The 16,545-nt window shown below is 42.2% G+C and overlaps 1 protein-coding gene across 1 annotated transcript in view; it reads right to left on the bottom strand.

The window, feature by feature from the left end:
- Positions 1–16,545, bottom strand: part of DNAH6 (dynein axonemal heavy chain 6) — a 363,279-nt gene that overhangs the window by 65,641 nt on the left and 281,093 nt on the right. The window contains exons 66-67 of the mRNA XM_044304479.1: positions 14,976–15,064; positions 4,846–4,992 (exon numbers count right to left, since the gene is read on the bottom strand). Of these exons, the coding sequence (XP_044160414.1) occupies positions 4,846–4,992; positions 14,976–15,064 (236 nt within the window). The remainder of the gene's footprint in view (positions 1–4,845; positions 4,993–14,975; positions 15,065–16,545) is intronic.

Genomic DNA, 16,545 nt, shown 5'->3' with positions numbered 1-16,545 from the left:
GAGCAATTCCGATGAAGGTGCAGATATTGTCCATGTGGAATACCCCTCTTGAGGGGAATAGGGTGGCAACTGTTCCAGTGGAGGACAGAGTTGGTTGAGGTCGGCTTTCTGTAAATAGTGGTAGATAATTCCTTTAGTCCCTTCCTGGAAATACGTATATCCAGAAATGGGACGGTATCCGTGCTGGACTCATGTGTAAACCTCAGTCCTATGTTCTTAATGTTGAGATTCTCCACAAAGCTAGAAAAGGCAGATTTAGTATCATTCCAAATGATCAAAAGATCGTCAATGTACCGGGCACATAGTGATATGGCCCCTGTACTCAATGACGTTCCATTCCCAAAGACTATGGTAGACTCCCACCAGCCCAGGAGCAAATATGTGTAAGAAGGTGCACAAGAACAGCCTATAGCTGTGCCCCTGAGCTGGTGGTACTATTTGAGCAGATATGTGCGGTGATAACGCATTATGACCCGCACTTCTGCTCAACAGTACCTATCTTTGTACTGATTAGTACAGTGGATAGAAAAAGTCTACACACCCCTGTTAAAATGTCAGGTTTCTGTGCAGTAAAAAAAAAATTAGACAAAGATAAATAATTTCAGAACTTTTTCCACCTTTAATGTGACCTATAAACTGTACAACTCAATTGAAAAACAAACTGAATTCTTTTAGGTAGAAGGAAGAAAAAATCTAAAAATAAAATAATATGGTTGCATAATTGTGCACACCCTTAAACTAATACTTTGTTAAAGCACCTTTTGATTTTATTACAGCACTCAGTATTTTTGGGTATGAGTCTATCAGCATGGCACATTTTGACTTGGCAAGAATTGCCCACTCATCTTTGCAAAAACACTCCAAATCTGTCAGATTACAAGGGCATCTCCTGTGCACAGCCCTCTTCAGATCACCCCACAGATTTTCAATCGGATTCAGGTCTGGGCTATGGCTGGGCCATTCCAAAACTTTCATCTTCTTCTGGTTAAGCCAGTCCTTTGTTGATTTGGATGTATGCTTTGAGTCGTTGTGATGCTAAAAGATGAAGTTCCTCTTCATGTTTAGCTTTCTAGCAGAAGCCTGAAGGTTTTGTGCCAATATTGACTGGTATTTGGAACTGTTCATAATTCCCTCTAGCTTAACTAAAGCCCCAGTTCCAGCTGAAGAAAAACAGCCCCAAAGCATGATGCTGCCGCCACCATGCTTCACTGTGGGTATGGTGTTCTTTTGGTGATGTGCAGTGTTGTTTTTGCACCAAACATATCTTTTGGAATTATGGCCAAAAAGTTCAACCTTGGTTTCATCAGACCATAACACCTTTTCCCACATGCTTTTGGGAGACTTCAGATGTGTTTTTGCAAAATGTAGCCTGGCTTGGATGTTTTTCTTCGTAAGAAAAGGCTTTCATCTTGCCACTCTACCCCATAGCCCAGACATATGAAGAATACGGAAGATTGTTGTCACATGTACCACACAGCCAGTACTTGCCAGATATTCCTGCAGCTCCTTTAATGTTGCTGTAGGTCTGGACATCCAGTTCTTGGTAATGTCACTGTTGTGCCATATTTTCTCCACTTGATGATGACGACTGTCTTCACTGTGTTCCACGGGATATCTAATGCCTTAAAAATTCTTTCATACCCTTCTTATGACTGATACCTTTTAACTATGAGATCCCTCTGATGCTTTGGAAGCTCTCTGTGGACCATGGCTTTTGCTGTGGGATGCGAATAACAAAATTCGAGACCAGCTAGAGCAGCTGAACTTTATTTGGAGTTAATCAGAGGCACTTTAAATGATGGCAGGTCTATGCTGACTCCTATTTAACATGATTTTGAATGTGATTGCTTAATTCTGAACACAGCTACATCCCCAGTTATGCAACTACATTATATTTTTTTAGTTTTTGTTTTCTTCCCTCCACCTAAAAGATTTCAGTTTGTTTTTCAATTGAGTAGTACAGTTTATGGGTCACATTAAAGGTGGAAAAAGTTCTGAAATGATTTATCTTTGTCTCATTTTTTTACAGCACAGAAACCTGACATTTTACCAAGGGTCTGTAGACTTTTTATATCCACTGTATATGCTCAGCTCCCCTGTGGTTCCCCTGATGAGTCTTTTTTCTCATTTGAAAGCGAAACATGCATTTACGGAAAGGTTCCGGACGGGGTCGCACTTGTCAGGGCGGGTGCTCAGTGGCTAGGCTATCAGGGCCAGTATAGCACCTTTTCCGTAGGGCAATTTTAGGGACATTTTATCCCATACCCCGTCAAACATTTAGCATCTCTATCTATCCCAGGGACAGCCTCTTTTTGTTTTCCTGGATCACGGATGCATCTAAGAACCAAACGGAGTGGTAGGACAAACAGTTTTCATTTATGTGTGCCGCCTTGCACCACAGTTCCTACTACTATCTTTTTTCTATTATTGTTTGTCTTATGTGTCATTTTGATTTATCTTAAAGGGAACCTGTCACCGGGATTTTGGGTATAGAGCCGAGGACATGGGTTGCTAGATGGCCGCTAGCACATCCGCAATACCCAGTCCGCATAGCTCTGTGTGCTTTTATTGTGTAAAAAACTATTTGATACATATGCAAATTAACCTGAGATGTGTCCTGTCCCTGACTCATTTATGTGTGCCGCCTTGCACCACAGTTCCTACTACTATCTTTTTTCTATTATTGTTTGTCTTATGTGTCATTTTGATTTATCTTAAAGGGAACCTGTCACCGGGATTTTGGGTATAGAGCCTGACTCATCTCACGTACAGGACTCATCTCAGGTTAATTAGCATTTGTATCAAATTCTTTTTTTTTTTTACACAATAAAAGCACACAGAGCTATGGAGACTGGATATTGCGATGTGCTAGCGGCCATCTAGCAACCCATGTCCTCAGCTCTATACACAAAATCCCGGTGACAGGTTCCCTTTAAGGCAGCGGTTCTCAACCTAGGGGTCGCGACCCCTTTGGGGGTCGATCGTCCCTTTCCGGGGAGACGCCTGAGGCTTCCTATTATGCCCCCGTTCCCGCCCGCCCAAGTGAGCCGCTGCCGCCGCAGTCAGGCACAGGGAGATGAGCGCTTCCATTGCGCTCATCTCCCTTGTAATCTGCCTGTGCTGCGGCGGTGCAGGGGAGGGAGAGGTGTGTCCCCTCCCCTTCCTCTGATAGGCTGCCGGCGCACTAGGCCGGCAGCCTATCAGAGGCCGGCGCAGGCGGCGCGATGATGTCATCACGCCGCCTGAGCCTTACAGCGGGACACAGGCCAGAAGAGGCCTGCATCGCATCGCTGACACTGAGGTAAGTATAAGTGTTTTTTTATTTTATTACAATACTGGCACATGATGATGATGGGGGGGACTTAATACTGGATGGTACATGATGATAATGGGGGGGGGCTTAATACTGGCTGGCACATGATGATAATGGGGGGGGCACTTAATACTGGCTGGCACATGATGATGATGATGAGGGGGGACTTAATACTGGCTGGCACATGATGATGATGGGGGGGACTTAATACTGGCTGGCACATGATGATGATGGGCGGGGGGACTTTATACTGGCACATGATGATGATTGGGGGAGGGCGACTTTATACTGGCACATGATGATGATGGGGGGACTTAATACTGGCACATGATGATGATGGGCTTTATACTGGCACATGATGATGATTGGGGGACGACGACTTTATACTGGCACATGATGATGATTGGGGGGACATATCAGATATTTACATTACAATTCATCACAGTAGCAAAATTAGTTATGATGTAGCAAGGAAAAAAATGTAATGGTTGGGGGTCACCACAACATGAGGAACTGTATTAGGGGTCACGGCTTTAGAAAGGTTGAGAACCACTGCTTTAAGGGCTATCTATTTTAGAAAGTAACAATATTAAAAGTTATGTTTTATACATATCAAACTCATTTTGGATCACTTTCCTAGTGTACTTTTCGCAATAATAGGCGATCTTCAATATTTACATTTGATTATCCCCCCCCCCCCTTTTTTCTTTTTGCTAGAGACTAAAATGCAGAATTGCATTTTTTTTTCAATTTTCATAAATTCTAACAGGTCCCAGCAGCCTGCCTCTCCTACTGAAAGGATCATACTTACCTGCTCCCTGATGTTCCGGTCCTCCTCACTGGTTGTCGCGTTTCTAGCTTCCGGTCCAGGGTTTGTTTTCTTCCTCTCCAGCATGGGCATGGACACATGATCCTCTTCAGGCAACTGCTGGCTTCAGCGATGATGTACCTCTTGTGGACACATCACTATTGAAGCCAATGGTTGGCTGAAGAGTATCAGGTGACCATATCCATGTTAGGGAGGAAGAGAACAAACTCCAGACTGGAAGATAGAGACCAGGGTGCCAGCTCTGAGGAGTGTAATGGCTAGGAGCAGGTAAGTATGATTCTTTCAGTAGAAAAAGCAGGCTGCCGGGCACCTGTACGTATCCCCAGACAACCCCAAAATGCTATGATGTAGAAAATGATCATTCCATATTGACAGAACTGATACCATGCATACATTATCTGTTAAATAAATAAGTGTATGGCAGCTTTTAAGAACATTTCACATTGCAGACATAGATCCAAGGGCATAAGAAATGCAATCATTCTGCACAGATATTATATACAGCTGCTGGAGCTGCTACTGTAAAATTACAAATAAAGTCTTTCCATAAATGAACTTTATTTGGTCATAGTTATGCACTGCCTGACACATACTTAAATCGTATTATAATATTAGCCTAAATAACGTAACTCTGTGGTACAGTGCCCATCATGTGTTCCAGTGCATGGTCTGCTAAGATTAGTCAGTATAACTGGAGACTCACCTGAATGATGGCATGGAAAAAGCAAATTCCAAAAATAACTTTCCTCCATTTCCTGCCAAGTAGATGCTCTTCAAAGAATGTAGGAGTAATTTCTGTAAATGCGCGACGGATATTAGCACGAAGACCTTTCGGAGGCTCATTAGTAACCTGCAACAAAAAGTCATTTGCTGAAAATGTAATGACCTCTTTGTTGAACATTGGTTTTTAACATTTCATTGTCCCCTTGTCTGAGTCAATTATGTGGATACCATACTGCAGCATTTTAGCACGTCTCGGTCACCGTGGCGAAAAATATCCGATTGATGTTAATCAAAGGTGGTCATTCTAATTTCAGAGCAACCGTGTGTTCTAAATTGCATCAGTAACAAAAAAAAATACATCTAACTTTTTCCATGAATATTGTTTTGTGTCGTTTTTTTAGGTCATTTTTTCCCAATGAAATCTATTTACAAACTAGCATTTTACAGGAAGCAAACAATTAAGCTGATAAGTACAGTTCTCTTTACAGTGTTGCTGTTCCCAGACCATCGGGGCTTCTAGAATTTTGGGTGGAAAGAAAAGTAGAATCTGCAGCTCTTTTCTAGCTGCCAAATATACTGGAATTGTGACGGACATCTGTATGACCCAATTATAAGTCAATGAGTGCCTTCACAATTTGTTACAATCCATTTAAAGATATGGCGCTAATGTGAACATAGCTTAAGGCTTAGTTCACACATCAGTGTTTGGTCATTGATTTCCATCAGTGATTGTGAGCCAAAACCAGGACTGGAGCCTACACAGAGATGACATATTAGAGAAAGATCTGCAAATTCTCTGTGTTTTCTGACTCACACTTGGTTTCAACTCACTGAAATCAGTGACTTGTGAACTAGGACTAAGATGGGAAAAGATTACTATATTGGCTAAATTTGTGTAGGAGTTGTATTCAACCCCTTCGGAAGAGAAAGCTAGTCTTATTATTATGCACCATAAACTCCAAGCACATCTAAGAGGGGCTATACATATATAATATAAAATAAAAGAAGTACAATAAGCATTAAAGGCTATGTATGCCTTTGGGGCAGTTTTTATTATGGCTCATTTTGAGCTAAAAATGATTTTTTCAATTGGTCTTTATTAAAAATATGGAGCCCTTTTTCCTGTACATAGCAGAGATGCTCTAGAAGCAGCCTCTGGATTTTCTCTCTTTTATGTCAGTTGAAGAGATTACAGGCTCCTTACCTGTGCTCTCTGACCTTATAAACACTCATTAGCTCAGTTCTTATCTTACTGATAAGAATGTGGCTTAAATAAGTGTCTACGACCTCTCAGTAGTTTAGATATAAGGTTTATTAGATGACTGCCACAAAGTGAAAGTACCAGTATCAGTGCCAGTCACACTGTTAGAAAAACAATTAACCCTCTGTAACAGAACAGCTCAATATTTTTAATAAAGGTTGAATGAAAGTATGATTTTTAGCCAAAAATGAGTAAAATGCAATCATAAACAAAAATGGCCTCCGAAGGTGTACATAGCCTTTAACTCATTAATAGGCTGGTGCAGAGGAGTAGAGGACCCTGCCCTAGAAGTCTTACAATCTATAAGATAAGAGGGAATTTGAAGGATTGCCATTGTCAAGTACTTCATAGGTCTTCATTGTTGGTAACGTTGGTGACAACAGCAGACTCACCAAGAACCTTGACACAAAGTCTGTTATTAACACCTATATAGCTAACATAACAAGTTAAGCAATGAGGGACACATCACTACTGCAGCAAGTCATTGGCTGTAGCGGAGTATGTGACCCCATCTGTGCAGGAAGATGACATGTGGGAACTGAAGTGCAGTGAAGACAGCTTTGGACCCCCAAAGCAGGACCCAAGCATCAGGAAGCAAATAAAAATGTTTCCTTGACAGGTCCCCGCCGGTGGGGTGGAGTATTTAAAAATGATTGAGTTGGACAATAGCTTTAATATTAGAGCCATAATGGGGGGAGAATTTTTGGAAGGGGATTATATACAGACTATATTTATGTATACATTATGTATACATGATTATATTTCTGTCTTAGCCTATTTATCGTGCATAAAGTAAATTAATAAAAGCTTTAAAAAAAATATTGCTGCAATCAGCAAATCTATTTCCTATGCAAATCAATAAAGCATCACACAAGCTTTGTTGTACACAGTCTGAAAAAGATGCCCTATAAAGACAGGGTGTAACCCTAACCATACCAGCGCTAACTAGTGAATATAGGAAAATTAAAGCTGGTCATACTAACTTTCCATGCTCAGAGAAAGAACTATTTTTAATACATCCACATGGATAGAACAATTAAATAAATAAGAATTAGAGAAAGATCATATCTGAAACACAGACAAGCTTGCTAACCCCTTAGTGACCACCCATACGCGTTTTTACAGGGGTCACTAAGGGGCCTTGGGCTGGAGCGCCGCCTTTTTTTTTTTTTATAGTGTGCGGCGTATGTGCACACTATAAGCCGGCCACCGCCGCCCCTGCAGTATGTCGCTCTCCTCAGGAGAGGAGAGATTATAAGTAATTATACCCCGATTGGGACCCGCAGCACCCCGATCGGGGCAATATGGCCCCAATGTATTTAATAAAGGGAAGGAGCCTCCCTACCCCCATAAAAAAAACTAGCCCCTGATGTTTTGTCCCAAGCCCTGAATGTCCTGCCTGCCAGATAGATCCAACTGTATTGCCATCCTCAGGGCGGCAATACAATTGAATCTAATGCCTTGCAAGAGCTGAAGGACCTGTGATGACATCACAGTCCATGTGATCAGTTCTAAATGCAGTAGCTGAAAAGGACCTGCGATGATGTCACCATCATGTGACCAGTGCAGGAGAGGACAGCTCAGCAGAGAAGTCCTGGGAAGAAGCTGTGGTGAGGTCCGCTACATGAGGAGAGGTAACTGAAGAGGTAGATTACTCAGTGTGAGAGGCAGAGCAATGTTGGGAGTTGTAGTTATTTAACTGGGACTGTATGTTAGGGCTGAAGTTATTTACATGGGACAGTGGGGTGGAGTGATGTTATTTACATGGGACTGAATATTGAGTGGTGATGTTATTTACATGGAACTGTATGTTGAAGGTGGCTGGGGAGGGGGTGATGTTATTTACATGGAACTGCATATTGGAGGGGGCTGGAGAGATGATGTGATGGTATTTACATGGGACTCTATCACGGAGGAGGGAAATAATATTATGTACATGGGACTGTATGGGGGAGGGGCTGAGGAATAATAATTTCTGAGGACAGTAAACGGAGGAATATTACTACAGGGGAGCACTGAAGGGGGCATTATAAATACTGGAGGAACTTCAAGGTGAGCATTATAACAGTAGGGGGCAATATAAATACTGGGGGCACTTTGTGGGCATTATAACAGTAGGGGGCAAAATAAATACTGGGGCACTTATAACCGTGAGCATTATAACCGTAGGGGGTATTCCAAATACTTGGGGCACTGTGGGGACATTTTAAATCCAGGGGACATTAAGCGTTCTTATTACTACTCGGGGCTCTATAGGAGGCACTTATAGATCCACATTATTTCTATTAAGAGCATTATGGGGGCCTTATTACTACTGAGTGGGCTGTAGAGAGCTTTATTACCATTGGGATAACAATAGGGGGCTCTTATTTCTACTAGGGGCCCTGTAAAGACATTAATACTGGAGGGCTCTTCTACTAATGGAGGCGCTCTTGAGGAGCACTATCACTGTTGGGGGCACTGTAGGGGGCAGTATTACTAATGAGTGCATTCTAGAAGGGAATTACTATTGGTGGGACTATGATGAGTACTATTACTATGGGGGACACATTTTTCTTCAAGATAGTATTTGGGGGTAGAGAAAAGTGAGAAAGCTAAGATGTCTGTGTTTCACACTCTGCAGAGACAAGGCACGGCTGAGAGAAGTTGTCTGGACTGAATGGAGAAGATGATGACAGAGAAGATCTACATCAGAGGAGACGTCACCTGGGAGGCACTGGATGTGAAAGGTACGTGCTGCTGTATAGCAAGTACAGTAAAATGTCTTCAGTGCTAGTATTTGCAGGGGGAGGCGACTGGTTGACTTCGAGAATTGGGCAATATTCATTGGGGCTTGGGCTCCGGATCTTTTGAGACCCTAGCAATGCCCCTGCCTCAGCATGTCTAGTACTCTCAATCAACGGGAGGGGTAGTGTGCAGAGCACAGGGGGTGGTACAAAGCAGTGCTCAAAATATTCAGCCTCGGGCCAGGCATCGCTGGGGGGCCCAACTCCGACCCAAATGCCCACATGCTGCGGCGGGGCACGGGAGCACCACATAGTTCCCTGCCCCGCCGTCTATCACCGCCATAGGCATCAGGCCTAGTAGGCCTGAGGCCTATGTGGCAGTAAAAGCCTGGCGCAGGTGTGCGTGATGACATCATCACGTGCGACTATGTCATCACATGCCTGTGTCGGGGCGCAGGGCTCTGATGTACACGCGCCTGCCTCACCATCACGGACACAGGCAAGTATTAGCATTTTTTTTTTTTTTTGTGTGTGCGCCAACTTCGGGGGGCAGAGGAGATTATATTACTGCAGAGACAGTGGGGGCAAATTACTTAATGGGGGCAGTGTGGGGGCAAAATACTTAATGGGGGCAGTGTGGGGGCAAATTACTTAATGGAGGCAGTGTGCGAGCAAATTACTTAATGGGGACAGTGTGGGGGCAAATTACTTAATGGGGACAGTGTGGGGGCAAATTACTTAATGGGGACAGTGTGGGGGGCAAGTTGCTTAATGGGGACAGTGTGGGGGGCAAGTTGCTTAATGGGGACAGTGTGGGGGGCAAGTTACTTAATGGGGACAGTGTGGGGGGAAAATTACTTAATGGGGGCAGCATGGGGGCAAATTTCTTAATGGGGGCAAATTACTTTGTGGAGCAGTGTGGGAGCAAACTACTACATGGGAGCAATGTGGGGGAAATTACTATATGGGGCAGTGTGGTGGAAATTACTATGTGGGGACAGTGTGAGAGAAATTACTAGATGGGGCAGTGTGGGGGAAATTACTAGATGGGGCAGTGTGGTGGAAATTACTATGTGGGGTCAGTGTGGTGGAAATTACTATATGGGGCAGTGTGGGAGTAATTATTACTATATGGGGCAGTGTGGGAGTAATTACTATATGTGGGCAGTTTGAGGGAAATTACTATGTGGGGGAAATTACTATATGGGGCAGTGAGGGGAATTACTATATGGGAGAAATGTGTGGGAAATTGCTATATGGGGGCAGTGTGGGGGACATTGCTATTGGGGAGGCACTGTAGGGGCCTATTACAGGACATATTAGGGGACATTAATTTTGGGGACACTATTCAGGCATTATTATCTGGAGCACAATCTAGGATGTTATTATTACTGGGGGGCACTCTAGGGGACATTATAATTGCTGTAGGGATCTTTGGGATAGTTTATCAAACTGGTGTAAAATAGAACTGGTTTAGTTGTCCATAGCGAATAATCAGATCTCACCTTGCATTTTTGAAAGCTCCTTTGGAAAATGAAAGGTGGAATCTGATTGGCTGCTATGGGTAACTAAGCCAGTTTCCTTTTACACCAGCCGAGATGCGGCTGAAAGAATTTATCATGGTGGTCTGGGTCAAATGGAGGAGAAGAGGAAAGAGAAGGTCTACATGACAGGAGATGTCCCTGGATATAAGAGGTATGTGGTGCTGTATTCTCCTCCAAGTCTTTTTTATTATAATCATATGTATTTAAAATTTGGCAAATTTGTAACAGCTCAGATAACAGTAATAACTTTCTGTGTACAGATAACATAGCAGTGTTCCCTGCAGTCCTATGTAGCACCCCACTTAACACAATAATTCACTGTGTTATGTTGGGTGTTACATAGGACTGCAGGTAACATCTATGACATCTGTACTCAGAGAGTATGATATGGTGGGGGTATGATTCCTGGCACCCCCGCCAATCCGCTGTTTGAGGAGACAATGTTCAAGTGAGTGCCATAGCCTCTTTGTTCCTTACCAAGCACAGCGCTGTCCATTTGATAGCACTGTGCTTGGTATTGCAGTTTAGACCCAATCACTCAGATGGGACAGAGCTGCACCAAGACCATGTGAACGATGAATGTGAGGTCATATGGCCTAGGAAGAGACTGGCGCTCACGAAGCACCGCAGCCTCTTGATACAGAAATGGTTTATTTTTAACTAAAATGGAGGGAGGGAACTTGAGTTGGGTAGACAGCCCTGGGCCTATCATGCACTTGATCCGCCCTTGATGGATCTTCATACACGAAGATCTAGGAACTGTGATTTTATTTCTTGTTTATAAGTTTTGATTCATTTCTGTTTATGTTCCTTGGTCAGATGTCCAACATAATGAACTCTACACCAATGACCATACACATGGCTTGTGGAATAAATGGCAGACATCACATTGTGTTTCTTTATCAAATCATATTCATTTGCTTTGGGATTACAAGGGGGCAGGGAGGAAATTCTAACATGCACATTTCTGTGTGAACTAAGCTGTAATCAGACTGAAAGTGGCTTTTAAAACACCATTCTAAAAAGACAAAGATGTAATCACATTCCGAAGCTGAAGCCTTCAGGATTGAAAGGATTATTATGACTTTGCCTGTGCTGATGAAAGGGTCTTTACTACTCAGCGGAGCTGCAGATAACATTTTGAATCTCACTCAGCAACATTATGCAAATGCATAAAAGATATCAAACCTTTCAAAAATCACTCTTGCGAAAGGATTTCTCCATTCACACTAAATTGAGATTGCAATGTATTTCTACAAAAGACGGTTTAAAAGCTTTAGTATTACTGTCAGGATGAGGGTCACACTGGTAAACAGGTTCCAGTGATGATTTCTGATTGAATAGGTCTTTTAAAGACATGTACATGTTTTAGCTAAGTTTCTTCAAAATGAAATTGTTGAATGTATATACGAAGTGCAAGTTATATCTGTAAAGAATAAATCAAGGCAACTGGACTTACTGTAGATTTCTTGAAAACGTTTCCCTAGTTCTTCCAACGAGCTTTCTCAATTCTGAGTGACAGTCACTCAGGATTGAGAAAACTTGTTGGAAGAACGAGTGAAACGTTTTCAAGAAATCTACAGTAAGTCCAGTTGCCTTGATTTATTCTTTACAGATATACCATGACCTGGATAAATGAGAACCTTCACAGACATAAGTGTAAGTTATGCAGACTTTTGCAACTTCCCAGGGGCAACATTTGCCATTTAAGCTATGGACATCATTGAGATGTTTTTGAAAAGGATCTCTCACTTCTCCTGACTTGTCTGTTTAATAACTTCCTGCATGCCCCATGTAAAAGCAATTCTGGAACCTCTTTCCTTATAACTCTATGTTGTGCCATTCCTTTATGATTCCTGGTAAAAGTTTATGATTGAATTGTGCCTGGTCTGCAATAAAGGTCCAACTAGGTGCTACCATCTGGAGATATGCTGGTGTTACCAGTTGGAGATGTTCCTTCTAGCAGGAATTAAAAAGGAATGTCACAATATACAGTCATAGGAATAGAAGCTCCAGAATTGCTATTACATGGGAAGTGCAAGTAGTTATTAAAAAAAAAAATGTCCGGAGAGGTTACAGGTCCTGTTTAAAGGAATACTGCAGTGAGCACTACTACCAACTCACTGAATCGATCAGCTGGTCCTATCTCACTCCAAAAAATATAGCAAAGTAAAGGAATGGCTGTCTATCAAACTGCTACCCGTGGACACACTGCAAAACTCAACTGATAGACTTAATCAATTCACTAAGGCTACTTTCAATACCGGAAAAAAATGCTTCAGTTTTGTCCCCATTCACTGCCAATGGGACAAAACTGAACTGAACAGAACGGAATGCTCCAAAATGCATTCCGTTCCATTTAGTTGCATTCCCAGACCGGAGAGCAAACTGCAACATGTTGTATTTTGCTTTCCGTGCTAGGATGCGGAGCAAGACAGATCCGGCATGACCCCCAATGCAAGTCAATGGGGACGGATCCGTTTTCTCTGCCACAATAGAAAACTGATCCGTCCTCCATTGACTTTCAATAGACTTCATGACGGATCCGTCTTGGCAGTGTTAAAGATAATACAACCGGATCTGTTCATAACGGATGCAGATGGTTGTATTATCAGTAACGGAAGCGTTTTTGCTGAACCCTGCCGGATCCAGTAAAAACGCTAGTGTGAAAGTAGCCTAAATTCTATTTTTACATATGCTTTTTTAATTCAGATTTTGAGATCCGGCAGAGGATCTCAAAACCTGAATTGAACGGATTAGTTTTTTTCCCATTCATTGTCAATGGGGACAAAACTGATCAGGATGCATCATTTCAGTTGCATTTTGGGGCCGGACGCAAAATTGCTGCAAGCAGTGTTTTTGTGTCTGGTTTGCAAAACTGAAATAACCTGATCAGGCATGAAAATCAATGTCAATGGTGCCTGGTCAGTTTTTTTCGTAAGAATAAAATGGATCAGGCGCCCATTGACTCACAATGATTTTCAAGCCTGATCAGGTTTGTTTAATTTTGATTTAATACAACTAGATCTAGCCAAAACTGAGCCATCAGTTACTTTCACACTGGCAGCAGCAGGGTCCGGCAGGCTGTTCTGGAGTGGAAACAGCCTGCCGGATCCGTACTAACGCTAGCCCACCATGCAGCCAGAAGTCCGCTCTGGCCCCGTTCACTATAAGGGGGACGGGCCGACGGTCTGGCCGCAGCACGGCAAATATGTCTGTCGGATCTTAAAACCTGAATTAAAAACACAGATGTGAAAGTAGCCTTAGTATTTTCAAAAAAAAAAAACGGAAGACATCCATATGCCATATGTTTTTCTTTGCGGATCCATTGTAACAATGCCCAAAATAGACAAGAATAGAACATGTTCTATTTTTTTTTTGCAGGGCTAGGGAAGGGACATACTGATGCGGACAACACACAGTGTTTTTTGCGGACCCATTGAAATGAATGGGTCCGCATCCTATCCGAAAAAAAAAAAAACGTAACGGACACGGAAGCAAACAACGTTTGTGTGCATGTAGCCTAACATGCATTTGCAAGATGTATAGTCCTGCACCTGAACACTTAAACAATCTGTAACCCTTAAGGGTATGGACACACAACTGTATGTCGTTTTAGAAGCCAGAATCAGGAGTGGATAATAATAGGAGAGAAATGATAAAGACGGATACAACTTCTCTTTTTTGAATTCACTCCTGGTTTTGTCTTCCAAAATTGTATGCAGAAACCGGACCATATGGCTGCACCCTAATAAGCGAACCTACTAGAAACTGTGTGCCCCCTAGGGACGATGCTAGTAGAGGCATTCTACATACAGTAAGCTATAACTGAGGCAATTCTTGTATGGTCCATTAACACAAATTCAATTAGCACTTTTGCTGTGATCAGCAGCAGCCACATACCCGAACAAATGGATAAGGGCAAAATCACTAAATTTTTTGACATGATCCACATTTCTGTATCCCAAGTCTGCAGTCATACATTTTATTTTTCCATGGAGACCTGACAAAACCTTGCAGACAAGCTGCATAGATATTAACCACAGAAAGTGATACTTTCTCACTGCTGTAATGTGAGGCTGCAGCTAGGTAGAATATAAAACTCTATGTGGGATTTGATCACACCCTGCACTCCACAGTTCTGGCTTTCAAAGTTGCAAAATAGGGTTTTGTAACTTTTTGTCTTGTTTGTGCAAACATTTTGCAGCATTTTTTACACCACTCCCTGAAGTTTTGATAAGTTAGGCCTCATTCACATCAACGTTTCTCTTTTCCGTTCTCCGTCTCCGTTGAGGAGCAGCAGAACGGAAAGGACGGATTCTGCAGATAACTGAGACCTAACTGAGCGTAACGGAACCTAAAGACCCCATAGACTATAATGGGGTCCGTTTGGTGTCCGCTCAGAACATGATTTTTGAGTGGAGACGAACTGAAAGCTAAACGGTGATGTGAGCTCAGCCAAAGCAAAGTATTTTGCTTAATTTTTTATTTTATACTGATAAGTAGGAAATTTAGAAACATAATAGAGGCACATAGGTAAAACGCTATGGCTGACTGCACGCCATAGTTGTAGGCTTACCTTTACAGAATTCTGGAGAACTGTCACAGGGAATGTTCTGCTTGGCATTGAGCTTAAAAACAGTCTGAAGTTGTCATTTATAGAAACATCTGTAACACACAGCAAGAAAGAACATTATTCTTGGCCAGAGTAATGTAGTAAGCTTCAGCACTACCTGAATCAGTGGGGAATCTGCCCTTTCTTAAAGTCTACGGGATCCAATTTTTTCAAGCTTCTTCAATAAAAATAAAAATGACAAGGGATGCCCCTAATCTTTACTTTACTGTAGGGTTCAGGGTCTGTATCATTGTTCCCCATGAAGAATAGGAGAGCCGGAGCAGTTTCACTTGGCCTTTTCAAGGCAAAATAAAATTAGATTGAATTCTGCGAGCAGAGCAGAACCAAGCAAGTGTGACTTCAATATTCCCACATCTCAGCTTCCTATCAGGTCACTGATCTCATTCATAAAAAGAATGACAGCCACAGCGCCAGTAAAATGGAAGTGAGAAATGTTACATTACTAATTACTAACTATACTTGTAATATTTTCTATTATCAAGCCATACACATAGAAAAAAAGGGGTATTTCAACCCTAAATCGATCCATGTGCAGGGTCACCCTTGAAATGGTTAAAATGTAACTTTTGTTTATATTAATAAAAGGATACAAGAAGTGTAGTCCATTAAAACAATAACCTTTTTTTTATCAACATTAAAAGTTACGTTTTAACCATTTCAAGGGTGACCCTGCAGTCTGTTTAGGGTTGATAGCCCCCTTTTTTCTCTTTGTCCAAAATCCCCATGGGATTCACCCTCAAGGGACTTTTGTTAGTTTTTTCAAGCCATACTGTATTATTACTATCATGTAATTATTCTGACACTTACTGTACTGTTTAAGGCCTCATGCACAAGACCGTATGTATTTTGCAAACTGTGGATACCAGCCATGTGCATCTGCCATTTAACTGTGGGCCCCATTTTAAAAATGCCTATTCTTGTCTGCAAAATGGACAAGAATAGGACATATTAATTTTTTTTTCCGGGACAGACATTCAGAGATACAAATGCTGCCCTATTGAAATGAATGGTCCACAGGACTCCGCAAACAATGCAGATCGGATGCGGGGGAAAAATATAGTCGTGTGCATGAGGCCTAAGTAAGACTGCATGCATCAGGCAGTGGTAAATCGTTTTTATACTAAACTGCACCCACTGGCAGAGAGTATTAGGCTGGGTGCACACGGGCGTGTCCGGATTAGGTCCGGATGCGTCCCGGTGTATTGCGACAAACCCGCGCGATTAGGTACGCAATTGCAGTCAGTTTTGACTGCGATTGCGTTCCGATGTTCAGTTTTTATCGCGAGGGTGCAATGTGTTTTGCACGCGCGTGATAAAAAAATCCCTGTGGTTCTTCACAGAAGTTCAGGTCTGGGATTGGTGTTGTGTAGATGTTATTATTTTCCCTTATAACATGGTTATAAGGGAAAATAATAGCATTCTGAATACAGAATGCTTAGTAGGTGGACAATTGAGGGTTAAAAAAATAATAATTAACTCACCTTCTCCTCTTGATCGCGTAGTTCCCGGTCTC

This window comes from Bufo gargarizans, chromosome 1 (assembly GCF_014858855.1).
Source record: "Bufo gargarizans isolate SCDJY-AF-19 chromosome 1, ASM1485885v1, whole genome shotgun sequence".
NCBI lineage: Eukaryota > Metazoa > Chordata > Amphibia > Anura > Bufonidae > Bufo > Bufo gargarizans.
Note: the sequence above shows the minus strand (reverse complement) of the source record. Positions and strands in the feature narration are given on the sequence as shown.